The sequence below is a fragment of the Nansenia antarctica genome, assembly GCF_963989245.1.
Source record: "Nansenia antarctica genome assembly, chromosome: 1".
NCBI classification, from domain to species: domain Eukaryota; kingdom Metazoa; phylum Chordata; class Actinopteri; order Argentiniformes; family Microstomatidae; genus Nansenia; species Nansenia antarctica.
The window spans coordinates 94441601-94459026 of record NC_137674.1 but is presented as its reverse complement, the minus strand read 5'-3'; the positions used below and the strand labels follow the sequence as shown (position 1 = coordinate 94459026).

The 17426-nt window shown below is 44.3% G+C and overlaps 1 protein-coding gene across 1 annotated transcript in view; it reads right to left on the bottom strand.

Moving 5' to 3' along the window:
* The window catches only part of xxylt1 (xyloside xylosyltransferase 1), a gene marked incomplete at its 5' end in the record, with an annotated part of 36325 nt that overhangs the window by 7896 nt on the left and 11003 nt on the right, over positions 1-17426 (bottom strand). The window contains one exon of the mRNA XM_080540871.1: positions 8162-8294. Within this exon, the coding sequence (XP_080396997.1) occupies positions 8162-8294 (133 nt within the window). The remainder of the gene's footprint in view (positions 1-8161; positions 8295-17426) is intronic.

Sequence of the window (17426 nt, the reverse complement as noted above, 5' to 3'; positions counted from 1 at the left end):
GTCTAAATGACATCTCTGTGAAATCTCCCGTCCCTTTTGTTCTGGCACATTCAGATCTGTCTCATTTCACCGGAACCACTCAGCCCAGCCCTGCATGTCTACAAGTGTTCCTTCCACCAGCTTGCCAATTACACTCAGCTCTCATCTGCTGCTGTTCTCTGGCAGCTCAAAAAGGTCCTGCCAAAGCTCCAGAGTGAAGTCTCATGAACAGAACAGGAGCATTAAGCAGGTTGACAAAGACAAACTGTACCCACTCCTCGTCCAAAGTGGTCCTACGCTTTGTTCATATGACGGAACAGCCTGATCACTGAGAGCAGATTAAACACTTTCTAATGGGAGATTCTGATTCAGACTTAAAAGAATAAAACAAAACGTAAGCATCGGAAAGTAACTTCAACTAGCTACAGAGTGCACCGCTAATGAAAGGTCTCCCGCCAATTCTTATCCAGTTGGAAAACACACCAAAGACGGGACCTCCTCAAAAACAAAAACGAAATCACACGTTCGATACATAGAGGGGTGGAGATTTAGCACATCTCCCATAGTCAGCTTTGCACAAAACCACACATCCATGACAGCCACCTATAATCAAAGCACTCATTTCCCAGACTGATACAGTCCGACTGTGCAGTGTGTCTTTTAATTAGCGCAATTATAGGATGACTCATGACTATGCGTCAGGAGGAGCAAGAAGAGGTTGTGTGTGTGTGTATTGACGACTAGAAACGTTGTGATTGTTTCCCAATAGGCCTGAACCCTTTGTAAGTGACGACCAATTTCTAAACTCAAGGATTCCAAATAGGAAATATCTCAGGGTGTGTAGTTACTGTACTAACAAGGCAGGGTGTATGTATGCTTACACTAAGTGTTGCGTACTAACACTGACCTAGTCAGTGAGATAGGCAGTGAATGGGGTTCATAGGGGTCCCTTCACCTATTCTATTTGAGGGATGAAATCTCAAACAGACGCTACATACTGTGTGCCATGGTGTACCATGGTGTGGCCTTTGGAGGTGCGGAAAAAACATTGGAAACAACCAAAATATAAACCAGTTTGATATCCAAGTGTATAGTTATTATCTGTCTCTTCCCTTCTCTGGTGCAAAGCGGTTCAGTCTCTCCGTGTCTCTGGCTGCAGATAGACATCTTATGTAAGAGGCGCCGCTGGGTTTTAAAACATTAAGGATGCGGCTGTGGGAGGATGTAAAAGATTGGGCATCTTTTCCAATAATGAACTTTTCATTGAGGGGACGTGTACTGAATACAGCTGTGGGTGGCTGTGCTCTGCTGCATATGATGCTTACTCCATTAGCAAAGAGACAAGGAGAACATTTAAGTGGAGAAGTGTTCACTCACATAGTGACGTTTTGTTTTGATGCAGGGCCCAGGCAGAGCATGCATACACCCACAACACCCACACACACCCACACACACCCACGATTAGGGATGCTCCGATTTATCGGCCACCGATTTAAATCGGCCGATTTCACTCCAAATGACTCGATCGGTGATCGGCAAAAATGGCCGATCGCAAAAACCGATCTTTTTTTTATTTATTTTTATTTTATTTTTTTTCCTGGGGAAGACAGATAACTGAACAGAACACATAGGAGGACGTAACAGTATGTAAACCATGAAGGCCACGTTTATGATGTCTTTTATACAGCCATATCACTGACTTGGGCTTCAGGCCCTAACTGGGTGATAGGCCAGACTTTAACTATGCCATACAAATGGGTCTGCGTTTGCTTGATGCCTAATGGATCAAAACTTTTGTCTAAAAAGCAAAAAATATGTAGGCTATCCAGTCAGTAGGCCTACAGTTATGTATTTTAAAAAAAAATCGGTATCGGTATCGGTTGATCTTGAGGAAAAAAATCGGTGATCGGTATCGGCCCCAAAAATCCAGATCGGAGCATCCCTACCCACGATATCCAGAACTGGCCCAGAGTATCCATATATCTAAATCATTACCATTTCTCAGACTACAATGTATCTTTAATGCTGAAAAAACTATCCACAATCAATGTTTGCTTCTTGTTACTGAACAGTAAAGGAATGACCGCAGCTATATTTGACACGATAGGCCTAGTTGATATTCAACAACATAGTTGATATTCAACAAGGCATTTATTGCTTTGGGGGATTCAGTAGATTTATTACAGCTGAGTTGGAGACAGTGTCTTGAGAAAAGACATTGTCCTTGGGGGTCTTTCTTGTTTAAAAAAACGTTTCTGATGTGCTCTGCTGTCAACACGTTTTATTTTCCTAAACAAGTAAATGGCCCATGATCCATAACTGAATATACTAGGCCTGATGATGCAGGATGACTCCCCTGACTTGGACAAACAGGCTGCCAGGATAACTTATTCCTCTGTCAACGGCGAAAGCACATCATTACTGGGTAAACGAAAAGAAGAAAACACTGTGGTTCGGGAACAGGGTTATGACGTGGGGGTCTCGGTGGGATCCGGTAAACTCCAGCGAAGCCGGCCGGTCTGAGTGCGGTAAGTGACCTGATCCCTTGCCAGGTTGCGTGTGTGTACAGGCCAGCCAGGGAGAGCATTAGCAGGGGCTTCCCCTGCCCCTCCGTGGCCCAGCGGGCGCCCACACTGGCAGGGCTACGGCAGGAGCAGAGATAGGGATCTGTTTGGAGAAACTGGAGCCCTCCACAGCCTGCCAGGAAAGCTGGGGTTGTGTCTGTAATCGCTTCCCCTGATATGTTAACCCCCCCTACCCCCCCTACCCCTCCAACCCCCCAACCCCCATTCCTCTGGCCCAGGCAGACGCACAGCATCCCTACAGAATAAATACTGCCCAAGGACACAGCGTCAGGACAACGGCCTCTCTGTACTGTAAACACTCTGGTAGAATGTCTGCAGGAGGCAAGTAGGAAGGACAGAGGGGGGGGGGTCATAGAATATGGCTGGTGACTTAGGCTTCAAAATGCAGACACGAATAGGCCTATACAGATACAGTGGTCAAAAACACATTGCCAAATTCAAAATCCACCACTAAGCATTCTCTCCTGGGCTCCGTATTTCAAAACGTTTCATCTGGACCAGAACCATCCAGGATCAGATCATCTGATTTTGAGTACCGGTAGTACCGTATTGGGGAAATCAGCCAAATCAATCTGATCTGGGATAGCAAACTCGGACTGATTTAGATGAACAGTTTTGAAATACTGGGCTCTGATGTCCTTCCAACTAAACTCAAAATACACCTGAGAGTGACACCACAGTTTAGGGAAAAAACTACTATGAGATGCCTCAACGAGTGTGCTGAAGTCACTGTAGACTGCAGGACGCTTTGTCTCTGCTGAAGAGCCAGGATTAGAGCTTATGTAAGGTAAAGTGCGTTGTGTTAAACAGTGTTTTCACCATCCATTCACACGAATGCAAATTGCTGGATGACGAGTTATTTTTAGTGGAGACTATTCAACAGCCGGAAAGGGACATTAATCTTGTTCATATTGGCATCAGGAGAGAGAAAATTTGAGAAATGCTTTCAAAGCATGTGCAAGATTGATGATATGCAAGTCCAGCTAAATTGGATTCTATCCCAGTCTTTTTCTTTCTGCGTCATGCAAGGTGGCTTGTTTATTTTGTTCCCCAAAGCCCCGCTTTCAGACATTTCTCCTGATGTGGAGAAGAGAAGTTGAAGCGATAGAACAAAAGGTTTTCAATGAAGTCCTCTCCTTCCAGACTTGTGAGCCTCTGCTCTGACACTGGTGGTGAGGAGTGGATCTGAGCAGACTGCTGCTGTGCACTTCCACTGTCAATTAACCAACCAGACAGAGACCTGCCATCGGTAAACCGTCTCATTGCACACCTAACCACACAGTCTACTCAAATAGGAAGAGAAAGGTACCAACAGACAAGCCCAAATATTTTGTCACATATTCCACGCTCACTGCATGCAACCCTTTCCATCCCTCTCTCTCTCTCACAGATGTATTCTCTCACTTACAGCCCCACTAAAACCTAGACACACACACACACACACGTCCTGTTTTGATGCAGGAACCAGGTGGAAAACAGCAGTGCAGTCTAAACGGACCAGTCGTGTTTGTGTTAGTGTTAGTGCCTCAGAATGGGAGGTCACAATCAGCCAAGGAACAAAGACTGGGGGATGACAGAGCCCCCCCCCCCCCCCCCCCCCCCACACACACACACACACACACAAAAACACTCACACACAGCTGTGACGGAGGAAATACAGGTCTGGAGGGCACTGCTGTAGAAGCTCTGTTTCAATGATGTTATCCCCTTTGAATTTGTGGCCACTGATCAATCGGACCTGATAAGTGTAAGTAATGCAATGAAGACCTATCCAGACCACTGAATGACTGATAGTCCTGAAAGGAAGGAGACGGGGAGAGGACACAGTTTAAGACTACTACCCTCTCTCAAAGCCACTGAATAAGGTACATTGTTTAGTCGTGGAGATAACTAGCAAACTCAAAACAGGATTACACACCTATGAAAATGGAAAATTACTAACTTGACTTTCGATGCAGAGAACATGTAGATATTATTTTCCACTGTCTTGCTACATGCAAGTGGGAGATTAAACAAATTTGGTTCATATGACAGTGTAGTGAGCCCTTCCATACCACCATTTCGCCTATGGAGTAGAGCCCACATGTACATGTGGCTCTTGGTTTACCCTCTCCTTTGGGGGAGTATGGGGGGGGGGGGGGATGTGTGTGTGGGGTGTTGTTGCTCCCGTACGGTTGCCTTACCTCAGTGTGTAATTAAGCCATTAAGCGTTGGTGGTGGGGAATATTTCCAGTTCTGTGTTCATGTTATTGGTGTGGGTTCCAGGTCCTTTACACTCACTTCTCTAAAGAGTGCCAAAGGTGGGGGTGTGGAGTGGGGGGGGGCAGACAAAATGAGCTAATCTCATTTGGTGTTCTTCACAGCACTGTGCTCTGGAGTCTGTTCGCCAGTAGGCTAAATCCATGCTTATATATAAGTTAGTCTCTGAGAGTACAATGTTTTCCTCGATCACGTGTTAAAGCGGTAAACGGGGCATTCTATTGTGAACGCTCTCTGAGACGACGTACAGTGGTGTGAGTTTTTTTTAATGGTTATTTACGGATGTGTTGCACATTTCTGAAGCGTGACACGTGTTTTTGAGAGAGGGTAAAACAATGGGCTGAGTGCTGCTCTGTGTAGTCCCTTCCCTCTCCAGGGTTAGTGGGGCTGGGGTGAGGATGGAGGGGGAATGGAATGAGAGGGAAGAGACGGAGGGGAAACGAGAGAAAACAAACATGATTCACTGACCAGAGGATTAGCTGTCTCTAGTGCCCCCTAGTGGAATTTATTACAATAGCATGTTTGAGACAGGTGGCAGACAATGTGGGACTGAGAAATGCTATTGATCTAGATGTATGGATACTCAGGCAGCAGGCCAGGTCTGGATATTACAACTGGTGCGCCCGTGTCTGTGTGTGTGTGTGTGTGTGTGTGTGTGTGTGTGTGTGTGTGTGACATTTAACTTTACTTAACTGCACTGTCAAATATTGATTCAACCCAGATTTTTTTGTTTTACACAGTTAAAGTTGAATTAGTAACAACAGCAACATATATAACATGCTAAGACAACACAATTTATGCTCATCCAAAGACAAACAGGTCTGGCACAGAACATCATGATTGTGATTTAGGGTGATTGGCGCCAGTCTTCCCTAAATGAGTACAGTTTTATACCTAACACTACCCTGAGAGCTGATGGATAATGACACATCTAATGAAAAATGCATGTTGTCTGAGAACTGCCCATTCAAATATGTAATCTCTAGATAAACATACCGGTAGTCATGTGACTATTACTGATGGCTAGCCTATATCTAGCTAGCATTAACAGTCAGATTGTTTTCCCTGAAAACGTTCTGTTTGTAGCATTGTAGGATTAACATGACGACACAAATGCCTCAGGGAGGGAAGAAATGATGACTGGGGAAATCCCATCTCTGCTTTGTGCCGTGGACACGATAACTTGATGGTTCCTGGAACAATAGCCTTTTATGACTCTGCCCACAAATCTTTTCTTTTTTTTAATTGACTGTATTTATATGCTGACAGTTTGATTTATTTTTCTGTTTTTGATTTTAAAGTTGAACTTTTAAATTGTTATTATAATGCAGTTTTTTTTTCTTTCTTTAATGCATTTATTGTTTCTGTAAAGCACTATGAATTTGCATTCAGTTGTATGAATATGTGCTATAGAAATAAAATAGCTTTTGCCTTTTCACAGACCGAAAACATCCACAGATGTCGTGAAAAAGGTGATTCTTCTCACTTGTGATAGAGGACAAAACATAAAAAAACTGCCACAATAGCTTAATTCCAACTCAAGCCACAGCCCTACAAGGATCTTGTGTCCTGATAGGATAGGTGAATTCCAAAATGCACGTGCCTAGGGCTTAGGGCTCGATTAGGAACCTCCTCCTCTCCTTTTCCCTCCTGGAGAATCATGTTAAATTCTTGAAAGATCTAAAAAAAACTGTAAAGTGACAGTAAACAGTAAAGTGACTGTAGCCCAACAATAGTTCTAATACAGTTTTTGTACTGTGAATATAAAAAAAGAAGAAGTCATTCTTCCTTCTAGCATTGTGACTGCCAATGGCCTCTGGTCCTAGCATAGATTTGTTTTTTGTATAATGACTGAGTAATGACTGAGTAATGACTGAGTAATGACTGTGTAGATGATCCACTTGCTTAGTGGATTACTTAGACAGATGTACTTGTTGTAAGTCTCTTTGGATAACTGCGTCTGCTAAACATCTGAAATGTAAATATAAATCCTCTCCGGAGCCAAACAGGTCTATAACCAAGGAGCTGAGATGATGAGCTGCGATGATGAGCTGGGAGCGGAGGACATGACGTCAGGCAGCTGGAAGAGAGGGAGAGAGGCAGCGCCAACGAGTGCAGCAAAGCGCTTCCTGTTGTTGCAGAGCGAAAACACGATGACCTTAGGAATGTCACAACACAGGAGTTTCCTTTAGAGAATGCTCGCTTCACAACAGCCCCCCCCCCCCTCTACATCCCTCACTAACTAAAAAGCACAAAACACCCTCTCAGGCTCCTTTCACTGAATCCCCTAGCTCTTCCTCATCCCTCCTCATCCCTCCTCACCCTTCGCCCATTCCAACAGCTCTTGAAGGTGGTGCTCGGAGCAGACCTTCTCTCTGCCAGCTCCTGTGACTGTCACTGTCACTTTAGTGGAAACGTGTAGTGTTGGTTTAGTTTAGTGGAAACATGTAGTGTTGGTTTAGTGGAAACATGTAGTGTTGGTTTAGTGGAAACATGTGGTGTTGCAGCAGTCAGAAATCAAAGGTGCCGTCTCCACTCAGCTTTTTGCTCCACTTCCAGCAGGCTGGCATGACGGTCCAGCCACGAGACTGCATCGCCCCGCCATGTCACTTTGCCAGTCCACACCCCCACAACAATGTGATACACATTCACATGGGCAGAAAGCTGTAAGATATAGGTGTGTGTGTGTGTGTGTGTGTGTGTGTGTGTGTGTGTGTGTGTGTGTGTGTGTGTGTGTGTGTGTGGAGTAGAGCTGGGCGATAAATTGATTTCATCAATTAATTCAAATGTATGTTTGAGGATGTTATTTGAAAAATGAAAATAGATTTTCACTTTAAATTGAGTAATTACGTTACGGAACCGCCAACGCTTCCCTCAGCTCCCGTAGTTCATAGTAACTAACAAAGTAAGAACAAAGTTCTCTTCAGACACAGGTCAAATATCAACATGGCAGAATGCGCTAATAAAAGGGAGGAGTTTGTTCCCAAAAAGGCACTGTCTCCTCTGGGAAGTGGTTCGGTTTTGCAGCGTTCGACCTCGAGCAAACTTCTGTTCGCTGTAAAGTATGTCTAAAGTCTGTCGCAACTAAAAGCAGCAGCATGACTACGTTATTCCAGCATCTCAAACAGAGGCACGCAGCCTAGTGTAAGAAGTATGTGGCACTGCGAGTTACACAAGACCAAATCAAAAAACAATGTTTGATTAAAATCCTAAATCAGGTATGGTGTGAGATTTTATTTTTAGGCCATATGGCCCAGCCCTAGTGTGGAGTTGTCTATTACCTGTACACTGGTCTATTACCTGGACACTGGTCTATTACCTGTACACTGGTCTATTACCTGTACACTGGCTGCATCTCTCTGCCAATGCCGATCACAGCTCCAGGAGGGAAGTACGCAAACTCCTTAAAGAGCTCTCTGAGGTTGCTCCTGTACTTCAAGTCCAAATCCAGCTGCACAATACGCTTCAGATCTGAAAGACAAAAGGCAAAAGTGTTACTTCCTCCATCTAGCCTCAACATAACCAACAGGGCAAAAACCAAAAAGGCCAATCAAGAAATCCATGTTGTGTGGCCTGAGGTGGTCCAGTGGTCTAGCACCGCGGTCTACAGTGCACACATATGCCCATGTCGGCATGGGTTCGAATCCGGCCCATGCCCTGCTGACATGCCCTCTCTCCCTTCTTCTCCTTACTTTCCTGTCTGTCTTCACTACATCTGTCGAATAAAATGAAAAATATGAGTGGGACTGCCCCATCTCTAAAAAAGAAAAGAAATCCATGTAGTAAGTGTAAGGACTGCCTGATGAAGATACTGTGAGTACCAACAGTCTGGAAAGCCAAAGCCAGGTTTGTAAGTTACCTGACCTGAAACAATTCATCACGCCAGTTACCAGGAAAAACAGCCTCTCATCTCATTGTTCCACCTTCCTGTGTTTTGCTGGTTGGCATGGCAGTGAAAGGTTAGGAAATGCTTAAGGTGCTGGACCGTTGTGCCATGGACACAATAGCTGTGCTTATCTCATAGTAGCAACAGAGCGGTATGTAAATCTAAGAGCCATGTCTGGCCGTGGATAATAGAATCCGCAAAGGGCAACATAATTACTGCAGCTCACAGCTTCACATTTCAATCACAAATGATCTTCAATTTAGGGAGTGGATATGATAGCCCTTTGACGCCCACGATGCTTTGTGTATCTAGAAGTCAGAATAACGACTGTGACTTGTCTGTGATGACCCCTGCACAGCTCACATTCCTCCTGCATCAGACATGATTTATCTATAATAGATATCTATAACACAACACACTTTCACTGGACATAATAAACTCACGGCGGACCATGTGATTCCCGGATGACGACATAAACGAATAACAGAACATCATCCTCAGCCATCAGCAATTTTCCAGCTTCTTGACATCAAACAGTGGATAGCACGTCCTTTCATCATGTCTGTGTCTCAATATGAGCAATGAGGCAACAATAGAGGGGCCAGAGGGAGCTTGGGACCTGGCCTGGAGAGGCCAGACTACACACACAATGAATGGCCCTACACTTGGAAAAAGTGGCCTGAGCTAAGCTTGTTGAAACAAGAAACAATGACATGGGGGGACTGGGCCAGATCACGGCCGAGCCGAGGCTTTGGTTGTTGGGATATTTTAGGAACCGGTCTCTGTCCAAACAGGCGGCAGAAACAAACAACTGCAGAGAGTGTCAGCCCGTTTTCTCCCCGCTCTCTAAACAAGGAAGTCCCCCTCACAATGCCTTCATGTGTAACACCAGTAGAGGGGAATGGCGGATAGTCATCTCCAACTAGCGAGTGCTGTTTTTGTTTGTTCTGAGAGGGGCTTAACTGGGCCTGCTGTGGTATAGGAGAGAGCAGGAAGAGAGTGTTTTGCTGTTACAACATTGTGAATCAGGGGGGGGTGGTGGCTTGCGGTTATATCATGACTCAACAGAAAGGCCGGCCCACACAGGCAATGTGTGACTTGTGCTCATACACCACCACATTCCATACCTGGTGCAGTTTTTAAACATAACAGCCATTGTGACAGGCAGCGTATAATGCTGAAAGGTAGACGAGCACGGTGGCATTTAAAACAAACACACAATGTCATTGTTGAACACATGTTGAACTCTCAACTCCTATTTCCTATTAACAGTGATGGCCAATGCAGTATTACATGAGCCTCTGGGGTTCTGCTGGTGCCGCAGGGTAACTTTACAGTGCAGGTCAGCAGTAGAACAAAGTGTTTGTGTTCCTGCTGAATCCTTTCAGCCGGCTCTCCTCTCCTTTTCCTCGGGGGAGAGAGAGAATCCCAGAAGTAGTGGAGTCAAGGCAGGGTTCACTGCCACGGCCCACCTCCGGCAGCCATCCGTGCGTGCCCGCCATCCCAGCCTAACTGCTCTCCACAGACCAGGCTTCAGTGGGCCATGCTAGGGAGCACTGACTACACAACACTGCTTTGTCTACTTTAACTCAGGCCTTGTGAAAGGGTTGTGTCTGGAGTAAAGGATAGGGGCGGGGCTAGGGAGAGTCAAGGTCTTGTACCATTAATAATACCATTATCCAATAAAAGCTGGGTTGGCACATGATGTCGACATGACTTGATCGCTGGAGTTGTTTTGAAATCACTAAATACCAAAATCAAAGAATGAAATTAAAATAACACCATCTCACTCTTATCCAACAGTTCTTGTTCGTTCCCTTACAATCCTCCCTCTCTCGCCTCCAATCAATCTCTAGGCTTACAATCGGCCATAAAACATTCAATGATTCATTTATTGGATAAAAATAGAACAGGTGGTAAGTATAGGCATAAATCCCTCTAGGTTATAACTTTGTTTCCTGCGTTGTCTGTCAGAGGTAACGAGTTGTAAGGAGTTAATGAGGTTATGGGGCTACGAGTTCTCCTGAGGGCGCTTAGTGGATTACACTGTTGCTGTCATGTCCCGTCTCCCGTCCATCTCACCTCAACATGATGAGGACAGCGGCAACAACAGCAGAGAGAAGGCTACTTGACGTTACTACCTCCAACAGAAAGTAGGTCAACTTGGCTATGACCTTAATTCCCAGTCTTATGTGAGAACTTAAACTAAAGGTGCGCTTACAGGGTGAGGAAGTCCTAAGGACTAAAGAGGGTTCAGCTGAGAAGGATGTTTCACCTGAGCTTGAACAGTTTGGATGTAGAACAAAACAATGGGTATTGACCAAACCAAACTATTAGACCCATTAGTTTCCATTTAGGCTTTGTCTAATTCTATAAATATCACAATCCAATAGGCTACTGACACTCAAGCAGACTTTGTTGGCATGTGTAGTGATTAATGGTGGTTAATCTCTCAGCAGATGTATGCCAATTAGCTTTTTAAATACTGTGTACTGACATGGCCTGGTTATGCCTTATAATGCTAATTCACTGAGCTCTGTTCAAAGCTTACTCACTCACATCATAAACCCTATATCCTGCATAGCTTAATCTCTGATACTCAATAGTAAGGCCTAGTAGTGGACAAAGAGCCATGTTCTAATGTTTAGCAACAGCTCTATCAAAAAGCACTTGGTTGCGTAATACTGCAACTTGTGGATGTCAAGATCTCTGCATATCCTCCTTGATAAGACGGATGAATGCAAAACAAGTACTAATCAATATAATATCAATTGAAATGTGTGTGTAGGATGGAGAGAAGACGAGATGATCTGAACTGGAGCTCTCTCTCTCTCTCTCACTCACTCACTCTCTCTCTCTGTATGTAGGTCAACAAACATGACGCTGTGGCTGCAATCAGGACTTGTTGTCTGTAGTGAGGCCGGGCTGAAGGACGACACCACCTGTATTCCACCTTTCTCTGTAGATGAGAATGGCACTTCGCAGACACATTCTGATCATAAATGTCTCTGTACAGATGTAGAGTATAAAAAATACAGCCGCAGGAAAAATATTGTTGTAAGTTTCCTTCTTTGTCATATGAGACAGCAAACACTCCAGATCTGGCTGTTTTGTGGCTGGTGAGTGAGGTATAACAATGATGTACAGGTATTAAACACTAGGGGCCCTATTATGCACTTCATAAGTTTGAAGCAATAAGACGAGGCGGTAGATCTAAACTTAAGACGTGGAGGCGTGGTCAAGGCCACTTTGCTATTATGCGTGCGGTAGTGGGCGCCTAAAACCCGGCGCTAAGCAAAGAAATTAGTCATGGGTGTGTTTTGGGCGTCTTCTCAATCAACCCAATCAGCGTGCCAGGTGCCATTCCCTTTAAGAACCGGCTGCGTTGAGTCATTAGCGCTATGCTATTATGGAAGTCCTAAGAAGGAGGTCAGCGCGCTTCTCTGCAGAAGAAAGTAACAAGCTCGTGCATGATTATTTTCTGAATAAACACGGCAATACCTCCGCTTGTGAGTTGAGAAGTATTACAGAGGGGTCGCTGGAAGACTGCAGGAATGACAGATGTTGATGTCATTATATTACGCACGGCATGCTCGTACTGTATGTGCACAGTATGCGGAGGCAACATACTGTACAGCGCTGGCCTCTCCCTTCTGAAATAAAGCATTTATACTGTGACCGTAATTGACGTCTTGCCGTGGAGCCACGTGCGTGTTCATGTGTGCCCACATGCATGCGCAAACCGCGGAGGTGCGCTCGTGTTTCAAAACGTGCATGAAGTCTAAACTTAAGAACTTTTCAAACCACTTCTTAGCGCTAGGAGCAAAGTCAGATCGCATAATAGCAGGGGCGCCTAGTGCACTTCATTAACATATGAACACTCCCACAATGAGCAATATATGCACGGGAGTTTTACGTCTTATGTGTGGGCGCCTATCGACACCTGCATAATAGCAGTAGCGCGTATGAAGCGCATAATAAGGGTGGCGGTAGGTCTTAACCTGGCGGTGCGTCTTAATTAAGACTTAAGACGGCAAGTTAAGAAGTGCATAATAGGGCCCTAGGGGTGCAACAGTTCTCGTTTTTTTTACGGACGGTTCGGTTCGCCTTCCACGGTTCAATACACTAGTGAACCGTGGCGGTTTTTAGTTTATCCTGCGTTTCATTCAAAGTCGGAGGGGGAGTTGGTCTGGAACGCAGCTGCTTCTTGCTCAAATGTTTGTTAATGGCGAGTGGAGTTGAGAACATGGCAACAGTTTGAAGAAGCCCCGGATTGCTACAAATCTGCGTTGTGGAGTCATTCATTCTGGTTTTGGCATTGAATACAGTGATGAGGTAATGAAAACAGCGAACAGAAACGCATGTTGCAGAAATGCTTCACGCGTGTCGTATATGCGCATAATATGCGCACAATGGGCTACAGCTGGCACAGCTCTCATAGGTAAAGTGCATTTTTACTTTCATTTCTATCTTTCCTATACCAGTCGTCAAGCCTAAAGCCCAATGCACACGGCCCCGATTTTGTCGCACCGCCGAATTTGATTCCATTGTTTTGAATGAGACAATGCACACGGCGTGAGATGCGATTTTATCACACGACAACATTCGATTCTCCATTCACACCAATTGAAATAATTCAAAGAATTGAGAATCGAATGTTCGGCGGTGCAACAAAATCGGGGCCGTGTGCATTGGGCTTAAGAGGCACATTTGTGACAGCAGTTGGTGAAACCGTAAACCACTCGCATACGTGAATATAAATATTATAGTATAAATAGCTCTCTTAATATGTATACTTTGTGGAATGGACTCATTGTTATTGTTGTCAGGAGGCTATCGGTAATCGGTAGGGCTGGGTTCAAAAAATCGATTTCCCGATTCTGAATCGATCTTCATTGAATGAGCGATTTATCGATTCATAAATCCCGAGATCGATCTTTTTTTTTTTTTTTTTTTGCTTGCAGCTTCAACCCGCAACGAGATCTCGTGGCCAGATCTCGCGCTACAAGAATTTATCATATCTCACGCAACGAGAGGTCTCAACACTAAAATCTAAAAACATGGCGATGGCAGGGACACTCAAGTCACCACCAGGTTTAAAGTCAGATGTCTGGGTGCATTTTGGATTAGCAAAATGTTGGTCAATGATGTTCATTTATGTTCCAATAAAAAGTACATTCATGTAACTGCTTTGGAGTCAATTCTTAATGTAAACATTGATATGTTTAACAATGCTACATGTTATAGGGTTCCTTGAACCATTTATAGCATTAGTTCTGAGAATCTCTTTCATATTCAAGCAAAAAATGTATATTGTAACTAGATCGAATCGGAATCGAATCGAATCGAATCGAATCGTGAATCGAATCGAATCGTGAGCTCACTGAGCTGGTGAATCGGAATCGAATCGTTTTGGGAAATCAGTGGCGATACCCAGCCCTAGTAATCGGCTATCGGTTTACATGGCTTGTAAATATACTTTAGTTTTAGGACGTGTTCAAAAGCAAGGACTGTGTGATTATCTAATTATGTGTAGGTATGTGTTTTTAGCATGTTGATGTTCTATCAGCATGTTGTGATGTTATTAAAATACAGTTTAGACCTAGCCGCTAGCTGTTAGCAGTAGTTTCCGGTTTCATGACAGAGAGTTTAACCCAATATGTGCCAGAGGTCTAACAACATTCAAATGAGTCTAACTTTCTTCTTTTTTTTATCTTTTTTCGGATTTCAATGTATAACATGTCATTTGAAAGCTTACAATCTGCAGTTTCAGTAAGTAATGTAGCCTACTGGTTTATCAAAACACTGTCTGGTGTCACATTTGAAAGTGTTTTTGTTATTTTTTGTTTATATATATTTATATTATACAATATACCAGTCATATTCTGGAATGTGTCTAAATGTTAAAGTTCCATAAGTATAAGCAAAATAAAGTAAAGTAACAGTTTGTAAATAAATAGTAGCATTTTTTTTCTCTTACGCACAAAAACACGTACCGAAACCGAAACCCAAAAACCGAGGTTCATACCGAACCGTGGACCAACTGAACCGTTGCACCCCTATCAAACACTTTGTCAAAGATGTGATCATCATAACCAACTGTCACTCACATAGCTGCACACTACAGCCAGGCCCGGGCCAGCCCATTGAAGCTCAGCCCAGGCCTCTCAGCCAGGCTATTGATGGATCTGTTGGGAAGGGTTCGATAGCTACAACTAGCCCAGCAGGGGAAAGCAGGCGGATATGATTCGACCAGACAGAGCCCCCCATCGGGCATCCACGGAAATGCCTGGTGACCGCGCTGTGATTCCTTGAAGTTCTTCCATCCCTGCTGACGTGACGTAATCTTGTAGCAGCACACAGAGCATGAGATCTAACACAAATGAAGATTAAATCTCAATATCCTCTCAAGAACCTTATTCTGCCATCCAAAATCATCATGCATTGGCTGTAATATGACATATAGTACTTGCTAGATAAGGGATCATTGAAGACTGCATCTACTGTAACAAACTGTTGTCAAGGAGGTATTCTGGACATGTTAGCCTACATCTACTGTAGCTGCCATTTATATATATTTATGCAAAAGATCACTTATGCTGCACGACTATCACATCTATCTATGGCACCACCACCATCATGCTAACAAAGTGGTTCACACATTGACTCTCGCTCTATCAAAGGTCAGATGGAAGGTGGAAAAGGCTGGGTAGATTGGCGTTGAGAGTCAGGTCACTACATGTTCACTAAGCCCATGGGGATGACACACAAACACTGTCTGTTGAGACTTCATTAATTAAGACATTTAATTAGGATTGAGACATCTTTCCACTGTGTTCTTTCCTCTCCAATCTGTGGAAGAGTTCTGCTTGTTTTTAGGCTTGTGGTTCAGCCCACTTATCTAAAGGGACTTTCAAGTGCGTAGGCTAAGTGCTTTCGTTACGTGATTAGGTGTCTGATTACATTTCCGTTGACAGGGTTGCCACTGACACCATTTACATTGCCTCATGCATGTTGTCAGAAAAAGGATTCACAGTTTTGTATGGAGGCTGCAGTAAGAGAGGGACGAACTTTCATGAAACTCAACAAAAGCCAATAGAAACCTGCATAATTCAGGTGGAGCATTCCCTTCAAAATGATAACTGAATACAACTACTCTTGACCTACTCTTGACCTACTTTCCCTTCACATCTTGGTCTGACATTCTGCTCGGAGGATTTCAGTGAAGACGCAATTTTGGCACACAGCGGTGTGGAAAAGACACAATATTGAGTCACACTCGCACTCATACGACAAACCTCTTTTTCTGTTCATATCTCTCTCACACCCAATGTTTAAGTAAAGACTCCAGCAGACCCCCTACAGGTAACAAATGTTCCTCTAGTAATTACAGAACAGGTCAGCACGCTAGGTCAATCGCTAAAGGTGGTACACTCACACACAGCTCTGCAATTTAGTCTGAACTCAAGCATGCTCAAAGGAAAATGAAACCTATTCAACGCCACAGGATGGGCAGAGCAACTACTTTCATCCTACTTTCAACCTCAACTCTTGATTGCTGTTTGAGAGGGAAAGCAGCCTGACAAACACCCCATAAAGACCTGCTAAGAATCCACTGGGAAATTGGTGGGATTTTCCAGTAAATTGTCAGAACTGAAAGCTGTGAGTGACGAAACATAATTTCAAAGTCCTTCTCTTCTACTCCATCAACTCTTAGCCTCCAATGACTTTGTTTACTTTCTTTGAGTGAGTTTTTCTTGCCTGAAGTCAACTCCTTTTCTTGTCTGAAGTCAACTCCTTTGCCTGTAAATATCAAGCTGCCATCTTCTCTTATTAGAGCTCAAAGTTACGATTTAGATTTGCGCTCCAGGCTCATTCCTTTCCGGACCTTTTCCTCCCTACGGTCATAGACCTAATAGACTATTGACTGACCCAGACAATCTTACAAACTCCACAGTCAATTAGCAATACCGGTACTTTAATTTCATTAACCTCCATATCCACCATATCCATGTTTCCCCACAGTTCAAAAGAAAATGCCAGGTGGCGCTACCCACTTATAATCCCCCCTGGTCTTCTCTCTGTCTTCTGGAAGTGTGTCATTTTGTCTGGACAGCAGAGCGCAGAGATGTGTATGTATGTGTGTGTGTGTGTGTGTGTTTGTTTGCGTGTCTGTGTGTGATGGAGAAAAAGCGTTCTGTAGGGAGCTTTCGATTTGGCCTCAAAAGCCTGGTCACTTGCTCCACTTGCTGAGTGCCGCCCCATGCTGTCCTCCCATTGGAGTGTGAAAAGCTCTCTGGCGGAGCGGTGTGATGGGGACAGAGGGGACTCACTGCCACTATCAGCTCCCACTGAGGGGGCAGTGATGCAGGCAGCGGCAATCGAACACAATGTGTCCTTCTCCCCTCCCCGGGGGGGGGACTCCACCATGCCATGCCTGCCCGTGGTGCCTTCTCCAGCAGTGCAAGACACACACGCACAAGCACACGCACACACACACACACACACACACACACACACACACACACACACACACATTATGGTAGCAGGAAAGAGAAAGGAGAGTGTGTGCATTTCAGCGAATGTGTGTATGTGAAGGTGAGAGTGGCAGAGTATGGAAACTCTGCCACTCTACGCATGTGTGTGGGAGAGAGTGTTTGAGTGTTGAGAGAATTAATGTAGGTGTGAATATGTAAGTGAGTATATGGAAATATGTG